General features: G+C 36.1%; 1 protein-coding gene across 1 annotated transcript in view; it reads left to right on the forward strand.

The window, feature by feature from the left end:
- Positions 1 to 26,727, forward strand: part of LOC148939083 (zygotic DNA replication licensing factor mcm3-like) — a 61,224-nt gene that overhangs the window by 20,445 nt on the left and 14,052 nt on the right. The window contains exons 4-7 of the mRNA XM_089107298.1: positions 14,548 to 14,703; positions 16,786 to 16,936; positions 21,471 to 21,611; positions 24,043 to 24,162. Coding sequence (XP_088963424.1) covers positions 14,548 to 14,703; positions 16,786 to 16,936; positions 21,471 to 21,611; positions 24,043 to 24,162 — 568 coding nt within the window. The remainder of the gene's footprint in view (positions 1 to 14,547; positions 14,704 to 16,785; positions 16,937 to 21,470; positions 21,612 to 24,042; positions 24,163 to 26,727) is intronic.

Below are 26,727 nucleotides of genomic sequence, written 5' to 3' on the forward strand. Positions count from 1 at the left end.
TTAAATATTTACGGGAAATGTCTAAGGATTCAAAACCGTATTTCCAAATGCAAACTACGGAATCCATAAATCTGCCCCAGAAACAAGGGGTAAGTCTAAAATTCCGTATAGTGGACGTCCTAATAAAATCCATGAAAAGATTTGGCAACAGAAAACTAAGGGCCGCTGCTATCGGCAAACCGAATACCTGCTTGTAAAAATTATGCTCTGAAACTAAAATAAAAAGAAAATTCATTTACTAGAGTAACTAATTTCATAATAACCTCAACATCAAAACTTGCCAAGGTTACATCCTGTTACAAATCAAAGTGTTTTGTAATTTATTCTTTAATCCTGTTATATTATTATTTATTATATTATCTTAAAATATTATATTAAAGAATAGGAGGAACGGGAAATGGAGGATGTATTCCTTAAAATTAAGATTTTAAGAAATAAATATCAGCATATGTATATTAGTCTGACAATGCACATTTTTTTCAGTAAATTCAGTTGAAGTTTTTTCAGTAAAGTACAAATTATATTCTGGATTTTAGAAAGCATAGGAGTTTAGAACCCTACTCATTTTTATTTATCCTAGTTTTAAATTTGATTCTGTCAGTTGTTTGGATTTCTGTTTGTTTTGGGTTTCACTCATTTAATGATAATGATTTGCGGTAGTTGTATGCTTTGTAGATTATTTAATTCTTTTGTTCATTTTTGGTTTAATGGAGTTGTTTAATTTCTTAAACCACATTGGCCTGACATAGCTAAAGAAAGAAAAACGAGCAAAAATGGGGTTTTCGAAATATTCGCTTTGTTGTGTTTTGTCAGTATTTTCATTTGGCCTTGATAAACCCCATTTTTGCCCCGTGTTTTGTTAGTATTTTCATTTGGCTTAGAAACCCCCTTTAAAAACCCCATTTCTTTATGATGGAGTTCTTTACTTTTTTTGAAAAACTCATTTTGTGGAAAAGTTTTTTTATTTAATTTCTGCTCGTTTTATATTGACATAAGCTAAACAACCATTCCTTCCATAAAAACCTTAAATAACATCTAGACATCACTTATAACCCTTGCCTCTAACCTCTGGGGGTTTTTCAACCCCAAAAGCCTTGTTATATGATATTTAAACTATTTTGAATAGAATGGGTATCTAAAAATTTCTATTAGATGCATTTCGGGACAATACGACGTGTGTATGGGGGGGTATAGCTGCCCTCCTATCACTTTGACTCTTAAAAAGAGCACTAGAGCGTCTGATTACCAATCCAATGAGCCCCCTTCGAAGTTTATAAGACCATGGCTTCTATAAAAACCTTATATGCCCCCGGGCATAACTTACAACCCTTGCCCTGAGGGCTGGGGGATTTTTTATGCTCAAAGACATAATTTCCCGGCCTTTCGAATATGTTGAACAAAATGGCTATCTCAAAATTATGATTGGAAGTGTTTGGGGAATGATGGGCGCGGGGGGGGGGGGGTGAGGAAATTGTCCCTGTGATCACATTCGACTAATAAATTAGGCATTACGACAGAAATTTCTATACAAACCTTATATGCCCCAAGGGCATACTATTAAAAAGGGCTCTATTTCTAATTTCCAATCGAATGAGGGCAAGTTTCTCAATTTCCAATCGAATGAGTCCTTATGAAGTTTTTACGGCAACGCTTTTTATAAAAACCCTATATGCCCCAAGGGAATAACTTAAAACCTTAGCCCTGAGGGCTGTGGGGGGGAGGTTGTCATACTCAAAGACATAATTATAAGACCCTTCAAGTACGTTCAAGAAAATAGCTATATCAAAATATTGATTAGAAGTGTTTGGGGAAATGATGGCCGTGGGTGGGGGGTGGGAGGGGGGGGCTTTTGCCCCTCGATTGCTTTTGACTGTTAATAAGGGCACTAGACGTCTGAATTTCCAATTGAACGAACCCTTTTTGAAGTTTCTACGACAACACTTTCTATAAAAAATTTGTAAATCCCCAAGTCATAATTTACAACCTTTGCCATGGGGGTTGTGGGGGGGGAGGGTTTGTCATCCTGAAAGACATAATTTCCGGACCTTTCAACTACGTTGAATAAAATGGCTATCTCAAAATTTTGATTGAATGTGATCGGGGAAATTGTGGTCGTGAGAGGGGGGTTAGTTGCCCTTCAATCACTTTCGACTGTTAAAAAAAGGCACTAACCTTTTCAATTTCCAATCGAATGAGCCATTTTTGAAGTTTCTACAACACCGTTTTCTATAAAAAGCCTTATATGGCCCAAGGGCATAACTTACAACCCTTACCCTAAGGGTTGTGGGGGAGGGTGTCATCCTCTAAGACCTAATTTCCAGAAATGTCAACTACGTTGAAAAAAATGGCTATCTCAAAATTTTGATTGGTTGTGTTTGGGGAAATGGTGGGTGTGAAAGGGGGGTTACTACGTTTCCAATTGAATGAGCCCCTTTGAATTTTTTACAACAATGCTTTCTATAAAAACCTTATATTCCTCCAGGGCATAACTTATAACCCTTATCCTGAGGGCTGGGGGGGGGGTGTTATCCTCAAAGATTTAATTTCCAGAACTTTCAAGTACGTTGAAAAAAATGGCTATCTCAAAATTTTGATTGGATGTGTTTGGGCAAATGGTGGGCGTGAGAGGGGGGTTAGTTGCCCTCCAATCACTTTCTACTATAAAAAGGGCACTAGATCTTTCAATTTCGAATCAAGTGAGCCCTTTTTGAAGTTTCTACGACAACCCTTTCCATAAAAACCTTAGGATGAAGGGGGGTTACTACGTTTCCAATCGAGTGAGCCCTTTTTGAAGTTTCTATGACAACGCAATCTATAAAAACCTTATATGCCCCCAGGGCATAACTTACAACCCTTACCCTGAGGGTTGTGAGGGGGGTGGTGTCATCCTCAAAGACCAAATATCCAGAACTGTCACCTACGTTGAAAAAAATGGCTATCTCAAAATTTTGATTGGATGTTTTTGGGGAAATGGTGGGCATGAAAGGGGGGCTAGTTGCCCTCCAAACGCTTTCTACTATGAAAAGGGTACTAGCTCTTACAATTTTGAATCGAATGAGCCCTTTTTAAGTTTCTACGACAACCCTTTCCATAAAAACCTTATATGCCCCCGGGACATAACTTACAACCCTTACCCGGAGGGCTGTTGGGGGGGGGGGGTTGTCATCCTCAAAAATCAATTTTCCAGAACTTTCAACTACGTTGAACAAAATGGCTATCTCAAAGTTTTGATTGTGTGTGTTTGGGGAAATGGTGGGCATGAGAGGGGGGTTAGTTGCCTCCCATCACTTTCGACTTTTAGAAAGGGCACTCTTTCAATTTCCAGTCGAATGAGCCCTTTTTGAAGTTTCTATGACAACGCTATCTAGTAAAACATTACACAACCCCAAGGCAAAAATTAAAGCACTATCCCTGAGGGTTGTGGGGGGTTTGTTTTCCTCAAAGACATGATTTCCAGATATTTCAATTACGTTGAACAAAATGGCTATCTCAAAATTTTGATTGGATGTGTTTGGGGAAATGATGTGCATGAGAGGGGGGTTAGTTGCCCTCCAATCACCTTCTACTATTGAAAAGGGCACTAGCCCTTTCAAATTCCATTCAAATGAGCCCTTTTTGAAGTTTCCATGGCAACTATTTCTATAAAAACCTTATATGAAATCAAGTGTGTGTGTGTGGGGGGGTGTCATCCTCAATTCGTAATTTTCGGAACTTTCAACTACGTTGAAAAAATTGCTATCTGAATATTCTGATTGGATGTGTTTGGAAAGATAGTGGTCGTGAGAGAGGGGTTAGTTGCTCTCCAATCACTTTCGAGTATTAAAAAGGGCACTAGCCCTTTCAATTTCCAATCAAATGAGCCCTTTTTAAAGTTTCTACGACAGCGCTTTCTAAAAAAAAACCTTATATGCCCCCCGGGCATAACTTACAACCCTTGTCCTGAGGGGTTGGGGTGGAGGGGGGGGGGTTATCATCCTCAAAGACCTAATTTCCAAAACTTTCAACTACGTTGAATAAAATTTGTGTATAAAAATGTAGATTGGATGTGTTTGGCGAAACGGTGGGCGTGAGAGGGGGGTTAGTTGACCTTCAATCACTTGCAACTATTAAAAAAGGCACTAGCCCTTTGAATTTCCAATCGAATGAGCCCCTTTTGAAGTTTCTACAACAATGCTTCTAATAAAAACCTTCTATTCCCCCAAGGGCATAACTTATAACCCTTGTCTTGAGGGCTGGGGAGGGGGGGTTGTCATCCTCAAAGATTTAATTTCCAGAACTTTCAAGTACGTTGAAAAAAATGGCTATCTCAAAATTTTGATTAGATGTGTTTGGGCAAGTGGTGGGCGTGAGAGGGGGGGTTAGTTGCCCTCCAATCACTTTCTACTATAAAAATGGCACTAGTTCTTTCAATTTCCAATCGAGTGAGGCCTTTTTGAAGTTTCTACGACAACCCTTTCCATAAAAAACTTATATGCCCCTGGGGCATAACTTACACCCCTTACCCTGAGGGCTATGGGGGGGGGGGGGGTTGTCATCTTCAAAGACCAAATTTCCAAAACTTTCTACTACGTTGAGCAAAATGGCTATCTCAAAGTTTTGATTGGATGTGTTTGGGGAAAATGGTGGGCATGAGAGGGGGGTTAGTTGCCTCCCATCACTTTCGACTTTTAAAAAGGGCACTAGCCCTTTCAATTTCCAATTGAATGAACCCTTTTTGAAGTTTCTATGACAACGCAATCTATAAAATCCTTATATGCCCCACGAGCATAACTTACAACCCTTGCCCTGAGGGGTGTGGGGGGGTTTGTCATCCTCAAAGACGTAATTGCCAGAACTTTCAATTACATTGAACAAAATGGCTATCTCAAAATTTTGATTGGATGCGTTTGGGGAAATGGAGAGCGTGAGAGGGAGGTTAGTTGCCCTCTAATCACTTTTGACTATTAAAAAGGGCGCTAGTCCTTTCAATTTCCTATCGAATGAGCCCTTTTTGAAGTTTCTACGACAACGCTTTCTATAAAAACCTTATATGCCCCCCGCGCATAGCTTACAATCCTTGCCCTGAAGGTTGTGAGGGAGTCGTCATTTTCAAATACATAATTTTCACAACTGTCAACTACGTTGAAAAAATGGCTATCTCAAAATTTTGATTGGATGTGTTTGGGGAAATGATGTGCATGAGAGGGGGTTAGTTGCCCTCCAATCAATTTCTACTATTAAAAAGGGCACTAGCCCTTTCAAATTCCATTCAAATGAGCCCTTTTTGACAACACTTTCTATAAAAACCTTATATGAAATCAAGTGTGGGGGGGTGTCATCCTCAAAGACCTAATTTCCGGAACTTTCAACTACGTTGAACAAATGGCTATCTGAAAATTTTGATTGGATGTGTTTGGAAAAACGGTGGGCGTGAGAGAGGGGTGTGTTGCTCTCCAATCAATTTCGACTATTAAAAAGGGCACTAGCCCTTTCAATATCCAGTCAAATGAGCCTTTTTTAAAGTTTTACAACAGTGCTTTCTATTAAAACCTTATATGCCCCCAGAGCATAACTTACAAGCCTTGTCCTGAGGGGGTGGGGGGGCGGGGGGGCTATCATCCTCAAAGACCTAATTTCTAGAACTTTCAACCACTTTGAACAAATGTGTATATAAAAATGTTGATTGGATGTGTTTGGGGAAATGGTGACCGTGAGAGGGGGGTTAGTTGCCCTCCAATCACTTGCAACTATTAAAAAAGTCACTAGCCCTTTGAATTTCCAATCGAATGAGCCCTTTTTGAAGTTTCTACAACAATGCTTTCTATAAAAAAAACCTTATATTCTACCAGGGCATGACTTATAACCCTCGTCCAAAGATTTAATTTCCAGAACTTTCAAGTACGTTGAAAAAAATAGCTATCTCAAAATTTTGATTAGATGTGTTTGGGCAAATGGTGGGCGTGACAGGGGGGTTAGTTGCCATCCAATCATTTTCTACTATAAAAATGGCACTAGCTCTTTCAATTTTCAATCGAATAGCCCCTTTTTAAGTTTATACGACAAGCCTGTCTATAAAAACCTTATATGCCCCCGGTTCATAACTTACAACCCTTGCCCTGAGGGTTATGGGGGGGGGGGGTGTCAACCTCAAATCCCAAATATCCAGAGCTTTAAAAAATGGTGAACAAAATGGTTATCTCAAAGTTTTGTTTGGATGTGTGTGGGAAAAGGGGGGGCCTGAGAGGGGGCTAGTTACTCTCCCATCACTTTCGACTTTTAAACATGACATTAGCCCTTTCAATTTCTAATTTATTGAACCGTTTCTGAAGTTTTACGACAACGCTATCCATAAAAACCTTATACGCACCTTAAGCATAAGTTAAAACCTTTGCCCTGAGGGGTGTAGGGGGTTCTTCAATCTCAAAGACGTAATTGCCAGACATTTCAATTACATTGAACAAAATGGCTATCTCAAAATTTTGATTGGATGCGTTTGGGGAAATGGAGAGCGTGAGAGGGAGGTTAGTTGCCCTCTAATCACTTTTGACTATTAAAAAGGGCGCTAGTCCTTTCAATTTCCAATCGAATGAGCCCTTTTTGAAGTTTCTACGGCAACACTTTCTATAGAAACCTTATATGCCCCCCGCGCATAACTTACAACCCTTGCGCTGAAGGTTGTGAGGGAGTCGTCATCCTCAAATACATAATTTTCACAACTTTCAACTACGTTGAAAAAAATGGCTATCTCAAAATTTTGATTGGATGTGTTTGGGGAAATGATGTGCGTGAGAGGGGGGTTAGTTGCCCTCCAATCAATTTCTACTATTAAAAAGGGCACTAGCCCTTTCAAATTCCATTCAAATGAGCCCTTTTTGACAACACTTTCTATAAAAACCTTATATGAAATCAAGTGTGGGGGAGGTGTCATCCTCAAAGACCTAATTTCCGGAACTTTCAACTACGTTGAACAAATGGCTATCTGAAAATTTTGAGCGGATGTGTTTGGAAAAACTATGGGCGTGAGAGAGGGGTGTGTTGCTCTCGAATCACTTTCGACTATTAAAAAGGGCACTAGCCCTTTCAATATCCAATCAAATAAGCCCTTTTTAAAGTTTTTACAACAGCGCTTTCTATAAAAAAAACCTTATATGCCCCCAGGGTATAACTTACAACCCTGGTCCTGAGGGGTCTGGGGAGAGGGGGGGGGGTTATCATCCTCAAAGACCTAATTTCCAGAACTTTCAACCGCGGTGAACAAAATGTCTAAATAAAAATTTTGATTGGATGTGTTTGGGGAAATGGCGGGCTTGAGAGGGGGGTTAGATGCCCTCCAATCACTTGCGACTATTAAAAAAACACTAGCCCTTTGAATTTCCAATCGAATGAGCCCCTTTTGAAGTTTCTACAGCAATGCTTCCTATAAAAACCTTATTTCCCCAGGGGATAACTTACAAGCCTTGCCCTGAGGGCTGGGGAGGGGTTGTCATCCTCAAAGATTTAATTTCCAGAGCTTTGAAGTACGTTGAACACAATGTCTATCTCAAAATTTTGATTTGATGTGTTAAGGGAAACGGTAGGCGTGAGAGGGGGGTTAGTTGCCCTCCAATCACTTTTGACTATTAAAAAGGGCTCTAGTCCTCTGATTTCCAATTGAATGAGCCCTTTTTGAAGTTTCTACAACAATGTTTTCTATAAAAAAAAACTTATATGCCCCCAGGTTATAACTTACAACCCTTGCCCTGAGTGCTCTGGGGGGTGTGTCCTCCTCAAAGACATAATTTCAAGATATTTCAACTACGTTGAACAAAATGGCTATCTCAATATTTTGATTGAATGTGTTTGGGGAAAAGGGTGGGCGTCGAAGGGGTGTTTGTTGCCTTCCAATCACTTTCGGCTATTAAAAAGGGCACTAGCCCTTCCAATTACCGATCGAATTAGTTTTTTTCGAAGTTTCTATGACAACTCCTTCGATATGACCAAAAAATAAATAAATAATACATTGTGCCAACATCGTTCTTTACTTAGGCAGTGCTATTGCGCTGCCTTTGATTAATCACAAATGACAGGACTTGGCATGGTCTCCCTTAGTGACATTTTTGAGCTTTTTGGAAGCCCAAGCCGGGTTTTCACGTATTTTTATATTCATATTTTAACGTTACTAATATCATTGAGGACCTACTGCTAAATGACATTTTGCCACTGTGTTGTGGCTAGCTTGACGGTTTTTATTTTAACAAATATTCTCAATTTTGATCCAGTGTCTCATGGGAACATGTGGACACCCAAGGGGGGATATGATTATGAGGTAGAAAGGTCACAAATTTACACCTCAATATTTACCCAAATTTAATTTTAAAAGATGGATTATACCCATAGAAGAGAACATAATAATTGGACTAATAGGAATATTCTAAATATTATAAAGTAATATTTTTTCATATATATATATATATATATATATATATATATATATATATATATATATATATATATATATATATATTTTCATAGTTTTATAGATTTGAATAATTCATTGGTTAATAATAAAATTAGATTAATGAATCATTTAGTTAGTAATTATTAATTTGATTTATTTTTTGGGGTGGATGCTCCTCATTTCATTTTATTTATTTGGTTACTTTGATTTTTTGCGGATTTTGTTTGTTGCTACCGTACGGAGAGTTGAAGAGCAATCTTTTTATTACGGTATCTGGAGATAGTATTAGTTATTTATTGTTGAGTGTATATAAACCCACACACGAGTTATTCTCACTGTGGGTAATTAATTTGATAGTTTTGTCAAACTTTTTTTATTGATTAATAAAAAATAATATATATATATAATATATATATATATATAATATATAATATAATATATATATAATATATATATATAATATACATGGTTATTGATAAGTTCCTCTATCATAATTTTAAGACCATTTGTTCTAGATAATAAAGAGTCGTAAATAGGAAAAATAAAGATATAATACATGAGAGCCACGTCACTCTTTACTAAATTAGAGTACCTGCGTTGAATATAATTACTTAAGTCACACTCAAAAAAAGAAAAAAAAAGCAGATTCACAAAAATGAAACAAAACAGAATTTTTGGATTTGCGAATGACTTTTCCAAAACTATATAATAAAAGTCATCCTTTCCAGTCTAGATGCATTGACATTAAAAGGGCTGGGGGACTCTAATTCTCTGTCTGTGTTTTTCCTCTGACTCTGTTTTTTTTTTTTTCAAAAAATTTTTGGATACTGTGGGCTAGGGTTCATTCTTTACCAGGTTATCATTAAGGGAGCAGCCGTGATTGTTTAATTTAAAACGATGTATTCGTTCTTTTCATGAAGCCAGAGATGATCACGACAAATAATTCTTATATTTAATTTCATCTGTTCCTTGGTACCCTCAAAGTATTCGGAGACTAGTTTTTATTTTGATTTTGTGACTAAAATTATTCTCGTGAATTTTTTTCGAACTGCCAAGTTTTCCCAAAATGGCTCTTAAAAGGGGTCACTAGAATTGTGTTAATTTTCTTTCAAATAAAACTTCTGTTTTTTCTACTTTCTTGGCTGTTAGGTTTTTATGGAGTTGTTCCAATTTGCATATGAACCTTCATTTATCAAACAGATGGCTATGCGTTATTATTTGAACTATTTGCAATATAAAATTGTCCTAGTGTTTTTACTCTTCTTCTATTTATCTATGGTAAAAAAAACCGAAAACTTGACGCCATGGTAACACGCGTGTGAAGCCCGAAGGTCCAAGCTGATGGTTATAGTGAGCAAAGTACGTGGAGGGTGGTGAAGACTGGTGAACGAAAAATCCCGGTAAACCGACTCATTGTTAGCTGAAGAGTCGTCGCAATGGGCTCTTTTGCTTGTACTACCATGGTCGTAGCTGTGGCTTCATCCAAGTAAAGAGGGAATCATGGCAAATTAGCAAATTTAGTCCTAGCAAAAAAATGAATCAAATATATAAAACTGAAGATTTGAAGCAAAACGAATGATTTGAATTTCTAAATGTGAAACGATATGTGATGTTGATTCAGCGTATGATGATCCTCCCATGCCTGCTTTTGCTGAATTTTAGGTAGTTTAATCAATAATATGCGTATTCTCTGAGAATTAGCATAGTGAATCCAAAGGCCGATCGCGAAAAGAATATAGAACTTCTTCGAAAATTTCCGTGCTTTTTCAATTCTCAACAAAATACATGTTTTTCCCTTTGCTAAATATTTTTAAAGAAATTTCAGGAATTTTATCGGCTTGCAATATATGGTGCTGCTTGAAAAATTGCACATTGAAGGAGTTGAAATTAAATTTCACTTAAGATGCGCCCGTGAGCACCGTCATGGTACATCAACCAACCGAGTTGTTTCATATTCAGGATTCAAATCTTGTATTTTTCTTTGAAATTTCTATGTTTTAAGGAAAGGCCTAATTGTATTCTAATATTTGACGAAGGAAGTGGGCAAAAAGATAGCCTTACTTTCAAGTTTTTTTTTTTTTTTTTTTTTTTTTTTTTTTTTTTTTTTTTTTTGCTCTTCAACATTGGAAAACATTTTTACTTTTTCTTTCTTTTTTTTAGAACATCCAACCCAGGCAATTATTTTTCGTAGGGTACTTTACTCATTTGTGTAAAAAATGTGTTTTTACTATTAAGCCAGATAAATCTAAAATAAAAGAAAATATGACGTCATAGCGAAAAATATATAGCGTCATAAACGTAAATAATTAGTGACATCATCAACGGTATATACATGTCAGCTTCTACGCATATGGTACCCAGTTTAATTAAAGTTCACCAATTGAAAAACTAAAACGATATTACAGATGTATTATCAAGATATACTAGAAATGTCACCCTCGCGGTTAGACACAAGTGAAGATACTTGCCGCCGTAGAGTAAGTGAAAAAAGACCTCATAAGTTGAATGTAACAGATGACGAAAAAATAGAAATGACCGAATCAGCGTCTAGCAAGAGAGCAAGAAGTGCTTATGTAAAAGATCCTCGGACAAGTAACGCTTCAGAAAAATTCAGAAGGAACAAGTTTAGAAGAAGAACTGTTCAGATTGAACACCTTTCATCATCTCTCTTCAAAAAGAAATATGACTTTGTCTTTCCCGAACGTGTAGTCTTTCCATCGCCTTCCGGTAGTTGGGTTGAAGGTTTTAGAAAAACTGATCAACAGAAGATACTCATAAAAAAACTAAGGGATATAGACTTTAGGAAGGAAGAAGCCAATTTTTTGCAATGGGGTCAGGCGGAAATAGATGTTTTATTGCCGCTGGACGTGGTAATCTACAGAAAACTTCGGGATTTAGGCTGCACTCTCGATTTCAAAGATTTCTATGGCTTCGGAAACGTCGGGTTTCTAATTGCTGAGCATCCTGAGTCGGGTTCCATTTTCAATTCAAGAAACATGTATGGAATCCAAACGCTTTCAAAAAGCAAGAGAAAACTCTTTTGGCATAGTTTGAATAATACACTTAAGCGTATAATGGAACGAGGTGTCGTCTTTGATGATCTAGATCTGGAAAGTGTATATTGCACTGCACAAAATCATCCCCTGATCACAAATTTTGATTTTGCTCGAAGTCTTTACAAAGGAAGGTATCCAACAGACTACCCAAATCGATTAGTTTTGAAGCTCAAGCGCCGATTTTCAAGAAAGTGAAACAGCGATGTCCCAACTCTTAGACCAAACCCTGTTGCCAAACCCTGTAATTTTTGTGCATGACCACTTGCATTAATAAGTCTTATTAGGTAGTTTTCGCTGCTAAAAATTATTGTACGTATTTAATGTGCGCTTCATTGTTTTTTTAATTAAAAGTTATTCTAGAACTGAATTCCAAAATTTTAGTAAGAATAGGGAACATTTTGCACTCAATAAAGTATCTGTTAGGTTTTTCCCTGTGTAGTTAAAGCTCTGCTAATTAATGGAGCCTACGCTGTGCTGGTTAATTGAGCCTACGAGGATTGCAGACACGGCTCTTTGTCTATTAAAGAGACCATTTTGTGACCTTGCGTTGCATCCTTCTGCTAGCTCCACTCAGGCCTTAGATCCTCGCAATATAGCTTACAGATGATAACATTTTCATTGGGGTTTTTTATGTGATAATTTTTGAAATTGTTATAGCCTACAGTAATACCCAGGGTTTCGAAATTCTTTTGCAAAGTCTATTTTCTCGCTTCAATGTTCATTTAGTACTCTATTCAGGAGATAGAAAGATAGCAATGGACACAGAAAGAAGGAAAATCATACTATGAAAAACAAAGGGAAGACCTGACTTTCCCAGCTTTTCCGCTTACAAAACGCCAGCTTTTCCAGATTTTTTTTTTTCGCTTTGGCTTGGTCAACAGCCAACTGGCTAGGTCCACAGCGGTCGGCTGCTCAGGCTTTTGGGTCTTGCGCATTTTTACACCAAAGCTCTAATTTTCAATAATTCTGTTTCTTTTTACTGTATTAGCTGCAAATTCAGTAAAAGAAAGTACATTATATTGAACTTGATTCAACATGAAGTATTGATATTATTATTATTCAGCACTGATATTAATATCAATATCAATCAGTATTGGTATCAATATTCATGTTTTCGTTTACGCTGATACAAGCAAGAAATAAGCAAGCTGCCCATATAAAATATGTGCAGAATAAATATATTACACTAAGAAAATAATTTTGGAACCATGAGAATGTACAAAGACTAGAATATTCTTGAAAAAATGGAAATGTAATGATATTAGTTCCCAAAGGGCAAACAATTCACAATCTGCCATGACGTCGTAGCATAATATGGAAAAAACTATAATAAGTGTATTGGCGGAGTCCTCCTATCACTGACAGAATCTTTTGCGAAGGAGAAGAAGGTGCGATTCCTATATTTTTGCCATAAACACCAATGCTTAAAAGAAGTATCGGATTAAATTTGAACCTGGTCGAAAGTGAGACAAGCTTGCAATTGGTCTTTTTCATGGTTTGCACCTGATAAACTTGCACCTGATGACCTGACTCTGGGATGGGGGGGGGGGGGGTCAACAGGAGTGACGGATGCCAAAGGTGTGTTGGAGTCATTTCAAACTCGGTGGAAAGTATGAGCTAAGCTCGTAATTGGTTGTTTTATGAGCTGGTCCCGATTTACTCTCTCTGGGAGGGGCAGGGGAAAGTATCAACATCTAATTTCAGAAGCCCAATTACTAGGTTCGCTGGTAAAATTGGTTCAACAAAACTTGGCCAACAAGTACAACTATGTGTTCGATGGGACTTTTTTATATGAGGAAACGGCTGAATTATTGTCATATGCATCCATGAGACTGATCTATCCGATCTCAAACTCACGCTTCTCAAACTCAATTTTCAATTTAATAGGAATACGTAACTAGGCCTATTACTGCCGCTTTAGAGTGTTTGATCCCAATTCGATCGGGATTATCTCTTCTGTTGGTCTACAGCCGTGCCCCGTGGGTCACAGTTGCTGTAACATTTCGCGAGGCACATGTCTTTTTTTACACTTACAGACGCCACAGAAATTTGCAGTTTGTACAGCAGATAGACAATTTGACTGAAATGTTCCTTTTAGCCCAGAATACTCATATAGGCATAGAAAACATAATAAAAACCATTGCAATGCTTTTGTGGAAATTTAAAATAATGTTTTAATTCGTCTGTCTCGTCAAATATTCCTCATGTTCAAATATCATGGTTAAATTTAAAACGAAACATGAGTGATTTACTAAATATCAAGCCGCCAACAAAGAAAGAAAGCATGTTACTCCCCTAAAAAAAAAAGTAAAAAAAAAAATTAAAAAATTATGGATTGTTATGCAAACCTTTAATTTTGGGGCTTTGATTTTCGTTTTTTGGGGGAAGATCAATTTTCTTGCCTGGGAATCCTCTATAATTTATCGATAATGGAAGCACTCTTTCTATCACAAGAAGCTGGGCATCTCATCCTCTATTTTGAAGAGAATAGCTCACTTTTATTTTGTAATCTGTAACGTCATTTTTTTTTTCTGGAACGGATTTAAAGCATGTACTTCAATATTAATTCTGTTGTAGAAAAGTAGTCAAGCCCCAGTTATTCTCACCAATCCTTTTATTTTCTGTTTTGTTTTATTCCGTAACTACTAACTGTAAAGGTCCATCCACTTATCCCCGCTGTTTAAAAGAACCTGTGTCTGACATTAAATGCTTTTTCCTGTCGGCTGTACATTACTTTTGTCGATCGTCGAAATTTCGAGGGTTTCAGAAAAGATTAAGTTGAGTAAGAAAAAAAAATCATCAACGAGGAAAAGAAAAATTTAGCCCTCTAAGCTAATTTGATTTTTTTTTTTTTGCGGAAGTGCTAAAGATGTGTGGGCTGACAAATCAGCAAGGTTACAATCTTGCTAATCAGTTGCATAACCCTTCCACGTGGAACTATGCCTTGGGAGGTAGCAACAGAAGTAAAAATTTTCTGCAACTCCTCTGGCCGTTTTTTTTTTCTTAGTCCTTTTTTTGTCTGCTTTTGTTTTTTTACTTATAACCTCACGTGAACAAATACCATATTCATTTTAGATCTCACAATGAGCCTGAAGGAGCAGTGTTGCCAATGTCCAGTACTGTCGATTTACTATCTACTGGCAATCTTGAGTCGCCAGACAACCAGGAAGATGACACACCAATTTACGAAAAATATGATCCGCTTCTTCACGGCGCTACAAGATCAAAACAGTATGTCCTCCAACTTTTCTCCTTTCTTCTAGCTAGTTAATGTAATTTTTGGCAAACAGTATGGGCCCAGAAGAAAAGCACGTTGGACTCGAATAGATGGGGAAGGCTCATCGTATAGGATTCTAAGGAAATAGGAACTTCGTGGGAAAGGAACTGAAAATGAAGTTCTGAATTTAGATGGAAAAATAGGAAGCGTTTTGTTGGCCTCAGGCGACTTGGTGCTGCGTTTAGTTGACTGTAGTAGCAGTAGTATAACTTGATAATATGATTTCTTTATGGTAGTATTTGCGGAATATATAATATGTCTTTTAGTGGGACCAATTGAATGTTGATCTGTTAAAGGATTTCCTCTGTTTTCTAACCTATTGTTAAAAAAAAACGTAAGATCCATCCTTTTATTTTATATAGTGGTTTCGGAATATGCGCAGGTAATGCTTAATTGATGGTGCTTTAATTCACCCCACTTCCTTGAAATTGTTTCTGTTTTAGAGAAAATTAACCTTTGACATCGTATAATAAGAAGATGGCGCTGCTGTTTTTTTTTTTAACAAAACGTTTTCCCGTCTCTTATTAAAGCTATTTTAATGTTGATAACGGACTCAAAAATCTGTAGTCTACCTTGACTTTGGATATCCGATCTGGCATGGGTGCTTGCATTCTTTTTTTTAGCGGGTGGGGGGGAGGCTTAGTACAAGTATATACACAACCCCCTCCCCTGTGTTTGTACATGCACTCAGGCTATATTTTGGTATATCAGGCTATATGTTAGTACTAGCATGTAATTGTTTTTTCAGATGTGGTATAGACGAAGTTCTATTGTTTGCAATAAAGGTCCTTTAATTTCACTTTTTATATAATTACGATATATCGGATAATTTGCTTTAGATAAGAGAGACCTGAAACCAGAATAGTAAAATCTGTTTCGATACATAAAATTTGCAGGTTTTGTTTCCCGTATCCAATCTTCTTTAAGTATGTATCGTCTTTGGGGTGACATCAAGTCTATAAGGAGCTGCATTTTTTCAGTAACAGTATTTACGAAAGATACACTTATATTGCGAAAACTACCACGCATTCCTTTCTTCAAAGGTTATCATGATCTATGACGGGTTATTTTTTTGTAATTTAAATATATCATGAGTTTCTTTCTTTCAACGATAAAATTGTTAGTTTACTGTATAGAAGGAGATAGATTTATGTTGCAAGGCCCTGGGTGTATTATCAAGGCTGGATCATGATGACCTCCATTTTTCAATAATAAAACTGTCATAATATCATTTATGAGAAAATGCTTTACACTGTAGGAGCTATCGTGGATTCCTTTTTGTTTTATTGCAAGTGCGTCACGACTTCCTTTCTTTCAGTTATAAATTGTTAGTTTATTGTGGAAAGATAAATTGATTTGTAAGAATTTTAAGAGGATACATTCATATTGCAATGGTATTACTAGCTCCTTCCTGCCTTTTGAAAGCTATCTTGAGTTTCTACCTTTCTCATCGTGTCTCTCGTTAGGTATACACAAGCTATAATGAGTTCCTTTATTTTATATTGCGAGCGAGTCACAACCTTTTTCTTTCAATGACAAATTGGTTGTTTATTACAAGGAGAGATATTAATTCATAAGAATTTGAGGAGATACATTCATATTGTAGTGATATTATTAGCTCCTTCCTTCCTTTCGAACGCCATTTTGAACTTGTACATTTCTTATTGCGTCTACCATGAGCTCCTTTCTTTTAGTAATAGATTGTTAGTTTAGCATTTATTAGGCAATGCATTCATATTGCTGTGGTATTATTAGCCCCTTCCTTCTTTGCGAAGCTTCTACCTTTCTTATCATGTCTCTCGCGAGCTCATTTTTTTCAATGATAAGATTTTGAAAGAAATCTGTTTAGTGTGTACCAGATTTTTCCCTTTAAAGGGGAAATTGAGCTCAATTTCTTCAACTGCAAGACTCTCAGTTTGGTATTTACAAAAAAAACACATTTATATTGCAAGGGCTTCGATGGGGTTCTTTCTTTCAAAGTTTTTCGTCTTTAATTTTTTTGTATCATAAATCCCTCATAAGCGCCTTTCTTTCAGCGACAAGATTGTTAGTTTGGCATTTATGAGAAAATACATTCACATTGCAAGAGCTATCAAACCTGCGCTGACTCAAGAAGCTGCTGATCTTCTAGCTGAAGAGTATTCCCGTCTTCGTTGCTTTGAAACAGAGAACACAAATATGGCGAGAGTAAGTAATTCGTATTGCCTGCTCCTGTAGGAGCACAGTATTATTTTGAATTTTATTACGTGTTATAACTGAAATTGGATTCTCTTTTATCGTTTTGAAGTTATCTTCTTTGAAAATGCTGCGCTTCTTTGGGATCAGCTCCTTGATTTTTTTATTATTTTTTTTTAGGGGGAGAGGGAGGGGTATCCACGGTTTGTCTATTTCTTATCTTCTTATATCATCAGTATTTTCTTTCTTTCAAATAAATTCCTTTCAATTTTATAGAAAATAAATCGGTGATTCCGGTATTCTTTTGCGCATTAAAATAATAGCTTCAGCAAACAAATCAGAGGGTTTAAAGATTATTATGAAACGTCTTAAGAGGTTAATTTAGCTGTAAATTTGCTATGCTTTTGATTGAAATGGAATGAAAAAGAAATGCAGTGACAAATTATAAGTAAATCAAGTTTGTTTTTTTTTAAAAAACTAAGTTTACTGATATAGTCGTTCAAAGAATTGTTATTTTCTTTACTAAAGCTAATTGGTATTTAGATTATGTTCTGATATGGTAAAAAAACACTATTCAAAATATATGTCTTTTTTAGTAAGGCAGACGCCTTTAAGGGTTTGAGGGGGTGACATCTACATTCTTATTTCTGATTATTTTAAGTTTGACTTGATTATTAATTTAAATTTTGGTTCGTTTTATCTGTAATTTGTTTACTCATATTGATTCACAGCGCTCATAACGTTCAAAAGTAATAGTCTTGAGGGAGCCAAATTTTGGTTTGTCTATTTTTTTTCTTCTTTTTGTTGCCAATTTCGGTTTACTTCGAGAAATTGTTTTCGAAAGTTCTAACCCCTTTGGTTTTTACTGAGTGTGGATATCGGGCTGAATTTATGAATGCGACATTCTCTTTTGAAGAGCTCTCAAAATTTTTTCTTGGGGCCAAAAAGAAAGGCTATTGCTTGTCTCTGCCACCACCGATTAATGGCCATTGGTTTTGGGTGAGTTTGTCATTTCGTTTTCTGCATTTGGAGTTAAGGTAGAGTGTGGTATCACATGTGCAACTTAAACTTTTATTCTCTCTTATTACTAATAAAATCAAGCATACTCTTTGCATGAAGGATGCGGGATCAAATTTTACTGTCCAAACCGGCAGTAATTATCTTTGTTTCATGGCCCTTCAGCCGAGAAGTGCAATTGGGGGCTGAAGGCCAGTCATCCATTGCTTTCGAAAACACTTTTTGTTTACCTTCCCAAATTTTTCGCGGTACCCATTTGAAGCTGAATCGACTCTGTCTGAGCTTGCTGATTCACGCAACTTGAACCGTAGCGGTATAACATTTCTTCAAAGATGCAGTGCCTGTAAGTACCTCTCCACCACATTTCAAGCGAATGTCAGGATTACCCTAGTTTAAGACCAACAAATGAACTCCTTATAAGCTATGAAGTGAAATATGCTTAAGTGATTGTTTCGACAGAGAAAAGCGCCTTCGATCGTTAGTGTTGTTATCGTGTTATCAAACAGTTCGTGGTAACGAACTAAAAGTAAGGAGCGACCCGGCTCAATGGTAACCGAAAGTCTAAAAAACGGAATTTTTATACCAATAGATACATCAAAAGAATCAAATTTTAATGCTGATTTCAAATATATAAGTTTCATCAAGTTTAGTCTTACGCCTGAGAGAATTTGGCTGATTTTTAAAAAAACGGGGGAAAGACCTCCTAAAAGTTATAGAACCTTAATGAAAATCACACCATCATATTCAGCGTATAAGAGAACCCTACTGTAGAGGTTTCAAGCACCTATCTACAAAAATGTGGAATTTTGCATTTTTTGCCAGAAGAAAGATCACTGATGCGTGTGTTTTTTTTTTACCAGGGGTGATCGTATCGACCCAGTGGTCCTAGACTATCGTGGGAGGGCTCATTGGAACGGAAATTAAAAGTTCTAGTGCCCTTTTTAAGTGACCAAAAAATGGAGGGCAACTAGGCCCCGTCCCACGCTCATTTTTTTCCCAAAGTCACCCGATCAAAATTTTGAGATAGCCATTTTGTTCAGCGTGGTCGAAAATATGATAATTATGTCTTTTAGGATGACTTTTTGTTTACCTTCCCAAATTTTGCGAGGTACCCTTTTGAAGCTGAATCGACTCTGTCTGAGCTTGCTGATTCACGCAACTTGAACCGTAGCGGTATAACATTTCTTCAAAGATGCAGTGCCTGTAAGTACCTCTCCACCACATTTCAAGCGAATGTCAGGATTACCCTAGTTTAAGACCAACAAATGAACTCCTTATAAGCTATGAAGTGAAATATGCTTAAGTTATTGTTTCGACAGATAAAAGCGCCTTCGATCGTTAGTGTTGTTATCGTGTTATCAAACAGTTCGTGGTAACGAACTAAAAGTAAGGAGCGACCCGGCTCAATGGTAACCGAAAGTCTAAAAAACGGAATTTTGATATCAAATAGATACATCAAAAGAATCAAATTTTAATGCTGATTTCAAATATATAAGTTTCATCAAGTTTAGTCTTACCTATCAAAACTTACGTGCCCGAGAAAATTTGGCTGATTTTCAAAAAAAGGGGGAAAGACCTCCTAAAAGTTATAGAACCTTAATGAAAATCACACCATCATATTCAGCGCATAAGAGAACCCTACTGTAGAGGTTTCAAGCACCTATCTACAAAAATGTGGAATTTTGCATTTTTTGCCAGAAGAAAGATCACTGATGCGTGTGTTTTTTTTTTACCAGGGGTGATCGTATCGACCCAGTGGTCCTAGACTAACGTGGGAGGGCTCATTGGAACGGAAATTAAAAGTTCTAGTGCCCTTTTTAAATGACCAAAAAATGGAGGGCAACTAGGCCCCGTCCCACGCTCATTTTTTTCCCAAAGTCACCCGATCAAAATTTTGAGATAGCCATTTTGTTCAGCGTGGTCGAAAATATGATAACTTTGTCTTTTAGGACTTAATCCCCCGAACTCCCGGGTGGAGAGCTGAAAGTTATTAACTTCACCCAATTTTAACATATAGCTTAGGTTATTGGGAAGTATACAGACGTTTTCAGGGGGGATTATTTCTTTTAGGTAGGGGGAGGGGGTCAGAGGTTATATGGGGGATCTTTCCACGAAGGAAGTTTTCATGGGGGAAGGGACATTGCTATGAAGGGGGCGCCGGATTTCCCAGCATTATTAAAGAAAAAGATCAGAAATTAAATATAAAAAAAAAGTTTTTCAACTGAAAGTAAGGAGCACCATCAAAACTTAAAACGAACAGAAAATATTACATATATGATTGGGTTCACCCCCTAATCAATACCTTGATCTTTAAGCCAAATATTTTTTAGTACTTTCATAAGAGATATTTATTCTAATTAACGGCCTTTGTGATTAAGGGGTCATTTTTAAAGAATTGGAACAAAATTTGAACTTCAGCTTAAAGAGCAAGGTATTGACTAGGGGGCGAACCCTCCTAATATACGTTTTAAAAATCTATGAATATAGAAGTTCGTTACGTAAGTTAATTCGTAAGTTACGTATATTTATTACTAATAAAAACGTTCGTAAATAAAATTAAACAAGTTTCGAGAAAGCCATTTAACCAAATAAAAGTAAAATTAATATGCAAATTTTGTTTTAATTATTCATGTACGATGAGCCAAAATCAAAACCTGCATTAATTCAAAAACGTTCAAAATTAAATTAAAAAAAAAACAAGTTTTTTTAACTGAAAGTAAGAAACGACGTTTAAACTTAAAACGAACATAAATTATTCCTTATATGAACGGGGCTGTCCCCTCCTCAACGCCTCGCTATTTACGCTAAATTTTTTTTTTTTTTAAAAAAATAGAGTTGTGATAAATTCAAACTTTAGCGTAAAGAGCGAGGCGTTGAGGAGGGGACAGTCCCTTTCATATACGGACTAATTTCTGTTCGTTTTAATGTTTAACGTCGTTCCTTACTTTCAGTTAAAAAAAAAAACTTCTTTTTTTTTTATTTAATCATAGCAAAGAGCAAACCACAGCCCATACTAACCAAAATTTAAATCATGTTATGATGAAAATGTCTAGTGAAAAAAGAATTAATGTGGAGCTGATTTAGGAATGTTAACTATTATTTCGGTTATTGTTAATTATAAAAGAGTATTTTAAAAACACATTTATAAGAATTTCAAAAAGAACCAGATATTCCTCCAAAATGGTGTCACCTCAAAATCAAACATTACACCATTGGAATTGCCATTGTCGAAAACCCTAAAAGTCTTGGCTGAACCTATGTAAGGTGAAGAAGCCTGGACTTTTTAAAAAAAAAATTGTTTTATCGATCTGATATTTTCAATGAGTTTGTTTTCTTTTTATTTGTTTTATATTGTGTTTCGCTGATTAAGGCTGTTGAATATATAGCCGAAATATTCGAATAGATTGTACAACCTTGTTATTCACTGTCTTCCCCAAATTCTTCATTATCTTCCCCTTTTTTGTATCAATATTACCAGTATTTGACTTTAAAAAAAGAATGGAGTTTATCTTCTGTTTTTGTTTTATAGACTCAACCTGTAACAGCTCGTGCCCTTGAAACTTTGATTCGCTTATCCACTGCCCATGCTCGTGCACGGATGTCTAAAAAGGTTGAAGCAGATGACGCAGCTGCCGCTATTGAGCTTCTTCAGTACGCCTGCTTCAAAACTGTAAGTTGTTTCGTCAGGTGTTGATATAGATTATTTTGTATAGGCCTACATTATGGATCCCCCCTCCCCTCCTAAAGAGTATGGGAACCTAAATCTGACTAACATATATTCTTTTCCCTTTTGTATTCTTCCAACGATAGAAGAACCACTTTTTCCGAACGAGCAAAATGGTTCTTTTATATTTTATAAATTCTTTTTAACTAGCCTATTTTCTACATGGTAGCTTACCCGTACCCGTTTTGTATGCAAGTAAAGATAGTTTAAGAATACACTATAAGGCTAGAACAATAGGCTATACACTTAGAACAATAGGCTATACGAAAAATGTGGTTCAATACCGCTCTCTAGGGCTATAATGAAAGAAAGGTTGAGGTGGCTAGGGCCCGTTATGCGGATGAAGGATGACAGATTGCCGAAGATTGTTCTTTTCGGCCAACCATCTAGGGCTAAACGGAAAGCAGGTCGTCTCCGTCTGGGGTGGGAGGTCGTCATAAAGACAAATTTAATGGGAACTTCGTGGGCGGGTGTAAAAAGGGAGGCTTTGTATAGATTGGGGTGGAGGAGGAGCGTGGGTAGCTGTGTTGGCCTCAGGCGGCTTGGTGCTGTGGTGAGTTGTTAGTAGTAGTAGTAGTAGTAGTAGTTAAGAATACACTTTTCTGCTTACTATAGGTTAGAAGTATAGGAACGATCCATTTAATATAATGGTAAAAATGAGTTCGTTTACTTGTTTGTAAGTTTACTTTGTAATGAAGTATTTACTATTTCTCAAATTTTACACTGATTGTAAATTTTCTATGTTTTGCTCCCTTTTTGTTTGTACTCGGCGTACACGAATGCTCATTAGACGATGTACGTAGAATATACCCATTGTTGGTTTAATATCTCCCTGAAAGAAAAAATTGGCTCAACTACGCATACATTAACTATTATTGAATTAAAAGCTTAACAATTACGATTGCCCTGCAAAATTGTTTAGCTAAAAATGAGACAACCTTTCGCAGGTAAAAGTTTGTACTTGTTCACTCAAAGATTGGGTTCTGCTTCTCCAGTTTAGATAATTAAAAAAAAAAGTTTCTGTTTTTGCTACTTTCAAAAACAACCTGAAAGAAACTATTTCTAAGATCTGTAATTTTATGCGCTTTAGAACACACGGCCTCATCAACGCCCCATCCATTTCTAAGATCTGTAATTTTATACGCCTCATCCACGGCCGTATAAAAGATACGGCCTTCTACATCCACGTACACAAGAGGATTGGAGGGGTGAAATGCCCAGATTTGTTCAGCTTAAAAGAAAACTAATGTATGATGGATCTGTTTTTGAAGCCCTTGACGGATTTACCCCCCACCACTCACAAACATAAGGACTCAAAATAAATTCATTTGTATGCGGGTGGCTCATAAATAATTCCCCTGTTGTCCCTGCTACTGTTTTGTTTCTACCGTTAGCTATGAAGAAACATTCACCCCTTTGAAAAAAAATAAATAAACGAAAATTCCTTCCATGTAAATTAGTCCTGTTGGATAATCAAGGTGTGAGGTAGGCTTTTCAGTTAAAAATTTTGGAGTTTTGGAGGAACAGCAAGATAAGTCTAAGGACTAAATCATAATACCAGAAGACACTATGCTTACTGTGAGAACTTATTGTATTTTATAGGCTAATCTGAAAATAGAGATCCAAAAAACGAATTATATATATTTACGATCAGCTATCCTGCCATCTGTGAGTGTACCGTGAAGCCTAATGAAAGACTTTCTTCACTTTTTTTTACCTAAATAACTATTTCTACAGTTGCTTCTTTACATTACAACAAGTCCAGCGAACTGATTTGACTACAATACTTCTACGTTGTTGCCGTATCCATTGTCTCTTAGCCGTAGGTTCTCATTTAAAAAAAAACGCCGTTTCAACCTGGAGTTACTCAGTTTTGGAGAAAACTCGTTGTGGATGCCATTTAAGTTGAAATTTTATCTGCTTTTTTACTCCTTAAATAGGTAAAAGTTTGCCTTTGTTTGCTTATGAGTATTGTCCGAGGCCGGTCTATTATATTGAAGAAAATTATATTGAAGGTCTATTATACCTTACCTTAGACCTTAGTTCCTCCTGTGCCACCAGAGGCACCCAGGGCATCCAGGAAGAGCCGGCAATCATCCCTCATATATTCTGCTGTCCATATATCGTCCCACTGGGGCTGGATCGTCGCATTGATGTGTTTGAGGTCCCGCTGGTAGGTGCGACGAAGTGTATTTTTTGGCCGTCCTTTTCTACGGGATCCCTGCGGCTGCCATTCCAGTACAGTTTTAGGAAGTCTATCCTCCGTCATACGGATAACATGCCCCAAGTAACGCCATCTTGAAGGTCTATTATATTGAAGAAAAATTGGTCTATTATAATGAAGAAAATTTAACAATACGAAAAAAATTACTTTCAGGTCCTTGAAAAACCCCGCAAAAGAAGGAGGGATGATGAAGAATCTGAAGAATCAGAGGCTGATGTCAACGGCGACGATGATACGGAGTCGACTCAAAAGTCAAAGAAACAACGAAAAGAGGTAAGTTTCGTAGTCGCTTTGATGATACCAGAGTAATCCAATGTTGAACATTGAATCAAAGCAATATCAGAAGCTCAAATTTGCAATTTAGAAGCGTTGTTCCTATTGTATAATATTGGAATTGAATTACAGTTCCGGCGTCCACATAGAAAATAACTCCTGAATCATAAAATAATTGTTTTATGTACTATTGCTTAAAATTTTTCACACTGAAGGATATATTTTGAAAAATTTTAAACCAAAGTTTAACTGTTTAGGAGAGTTATATATAGTTCATAATATCCTAATGATATTTCCTACTATTTACCGTGTATCGTAATTATGTATTATTCTTTTTTTCATAGGTGAGCTTCAGATGAAGCGGCTGATTTCGTAATAAGTTATTTGAATATTGAATATTGAACTTTGAATATACCAATATCTCAGACTATAAGTTAGATGTTATCGCCATCTAGCTTAAGGTAATAATCTGTATACTATAAGGTAGATGTTATCGCCTTCTACATTAATGTAGATATAATATGTAGACTATAAGGTAGATGTTATCGCCATCTACCTTAAGGTAGATATAATGTATACTATACTTTATATGTTATAGCCAACTACATTAAGGTATATATAATATGTAGACTCTAATTTAAATTTTATCTCCATCTACCTTAAGGTAGATATAATATGAAGACTCTAATGTAGATGTTATCGCAATCTACCTTAAGGTAATAATATGTAGACTATAAGGTAGATGTTATCGCCATCTACCTTAAGGTAATAATATGTAGACTATAAGGTAGATGTTATAGCCATCTACCTTAAGGTCGATAATATGTAGACTATAAGGTAGATGTTACAAGGTAGTAGTTTAATCTTGAAACCTATTCTGAAACCTATTCTGAACGATATTCATTCTCATTTGAATCTAAAGGAGCAAAATATTAATAAGATTAGTACATTCGTGAAGCAAAATTATGCTCGTGGAATTCTACAATAGAAAACTCATGCATCATTTACAGGTTCAACTGTTAGAAAATATTGCTGATATGGTAACTATTTATTTTTAACGAAATAAAATTAGGTAAAGGTTAAGAATAGTAGCTCTTCAAAAGGAGAAAAAAAAGACATTTTAGTTGGTTAATTTTATGCTCATTTTTATAGTTTGGTTCGCGTTTTTGACAATTCGTCCCCAGCCCTCTTCTAATGGTCTCCTGTAGCCCTAGGCTATATACAGAAACTAACTAAAAATCGATGGAATTCTTATTTTATGACATGCATTAAGTATCAATGAATCATATTTCCTTTTTTTTCATTTTCATCCATATTTTTCAAATGTTTTTTATAAAATAAATCTTTCATAATTATGAAATCAGAATAAACATGGCAACCTTTCGTCGTGATCCTTATGATGCGTTCCGTGGTTTTCAGTACACCAATAAAACAATTCACCTATTGACAATAATCACATGGACGAAAAGTTAGGATATTTTCCTTTATGCCTATACTGCAATTTAAAATGAATTTTCTTGTCATTTATGGCTATTAAATAGAAAATAAAGTGACGCATTACAAAACCCATCTTAAATATATAATTCGGGTTATATATTTGTACAGGAAAGGTGGGGGGGGGAGTAAAGAAAAGTGAAGTTTAATAGGAATGATATAAGTAAGTGTTTAAAATGTTTTATGATTACCTGTATCATTCCTTTGAACCCTTTAATTTACTTTATCCCTTGCCCCCCCCCCCTAATGTTCAAATATATAGACTAAATTATATGTTTCTCATGCAAAACGCCAACTATTTTCTTTCACTTTCTTTTTTTTGTCGGCAACTCTGTGCTGACACAGTTGCCAGCGTAAAAAATAAAATGGAATTCACGGTCCGCATCTTAAGAATCATAATAAAAGGGCGTCATGTTTATTCTGATTCCATAATTTTGGAAGGAATTTTGGTAATGAAAACTGATTGAAAAATATGGGTGAAAATAGGAAAAAACAAGGAAATGTGATTCATTGATACTTGCTGCATATTATGAAGTAAGAATTTCATCATTTCTAATCTTTCGTTTTTTTTATAGCCTAGGGCTATGTGAGACCATGGGTATGAGTTGTCAAAAACGCAAACAAAATTCTAAAAATGAGTCTAAAATTAGAAATCTAAAAATGTCTCTCTTTGTTCTCTTTGTTCTAAAAGCTGCTATTCTTAACCTTTACCTTAATTTTTTTGTTACAACGTAATAGTTTTATATCAGCAATATTTTCTAACAATTGGACTTGTAAGTAATTTATGAGTATTCTGTTTTAGAATTCCATGAGCAAAATTCGCGAGCAATATTTTGTTCCTTTAAATCTCAACGAGGATTCAAGATTCAGCTATACTACAACATCAACTATCTTACAGTCTAAGGTATTGGTTATATAGGAAAATTTTAAAGTTCTTTTTTTTTCTTTTTTCTTTTTTAAATCATTCGCTTCATCTGGAGCTTACCTGTAAAAAAAAGAATTATATCTAATTAGGATATATTTTAGGATACAGCTTTCTTCTATTCCCCTTATAAATAAAATTTAGTAAAT

Source organism: Artemia sp. Qi Xiang Cuo, unplaced genomic scaffold (genome assembly GCF_049724085.1).
Source record: "Artemia sp. Qi Xiang Cuo unplaced genomic scaffold, ASM4972408v1 HiC_scaffold_22, whole genome shotgun sequence".
NCBI lineage: Eukaryota > Metazoa > Arthropoda > Branchiopoda > Anostraca > Artemiidae > Artemia > Artemia sp. Qi Xiang Cuo.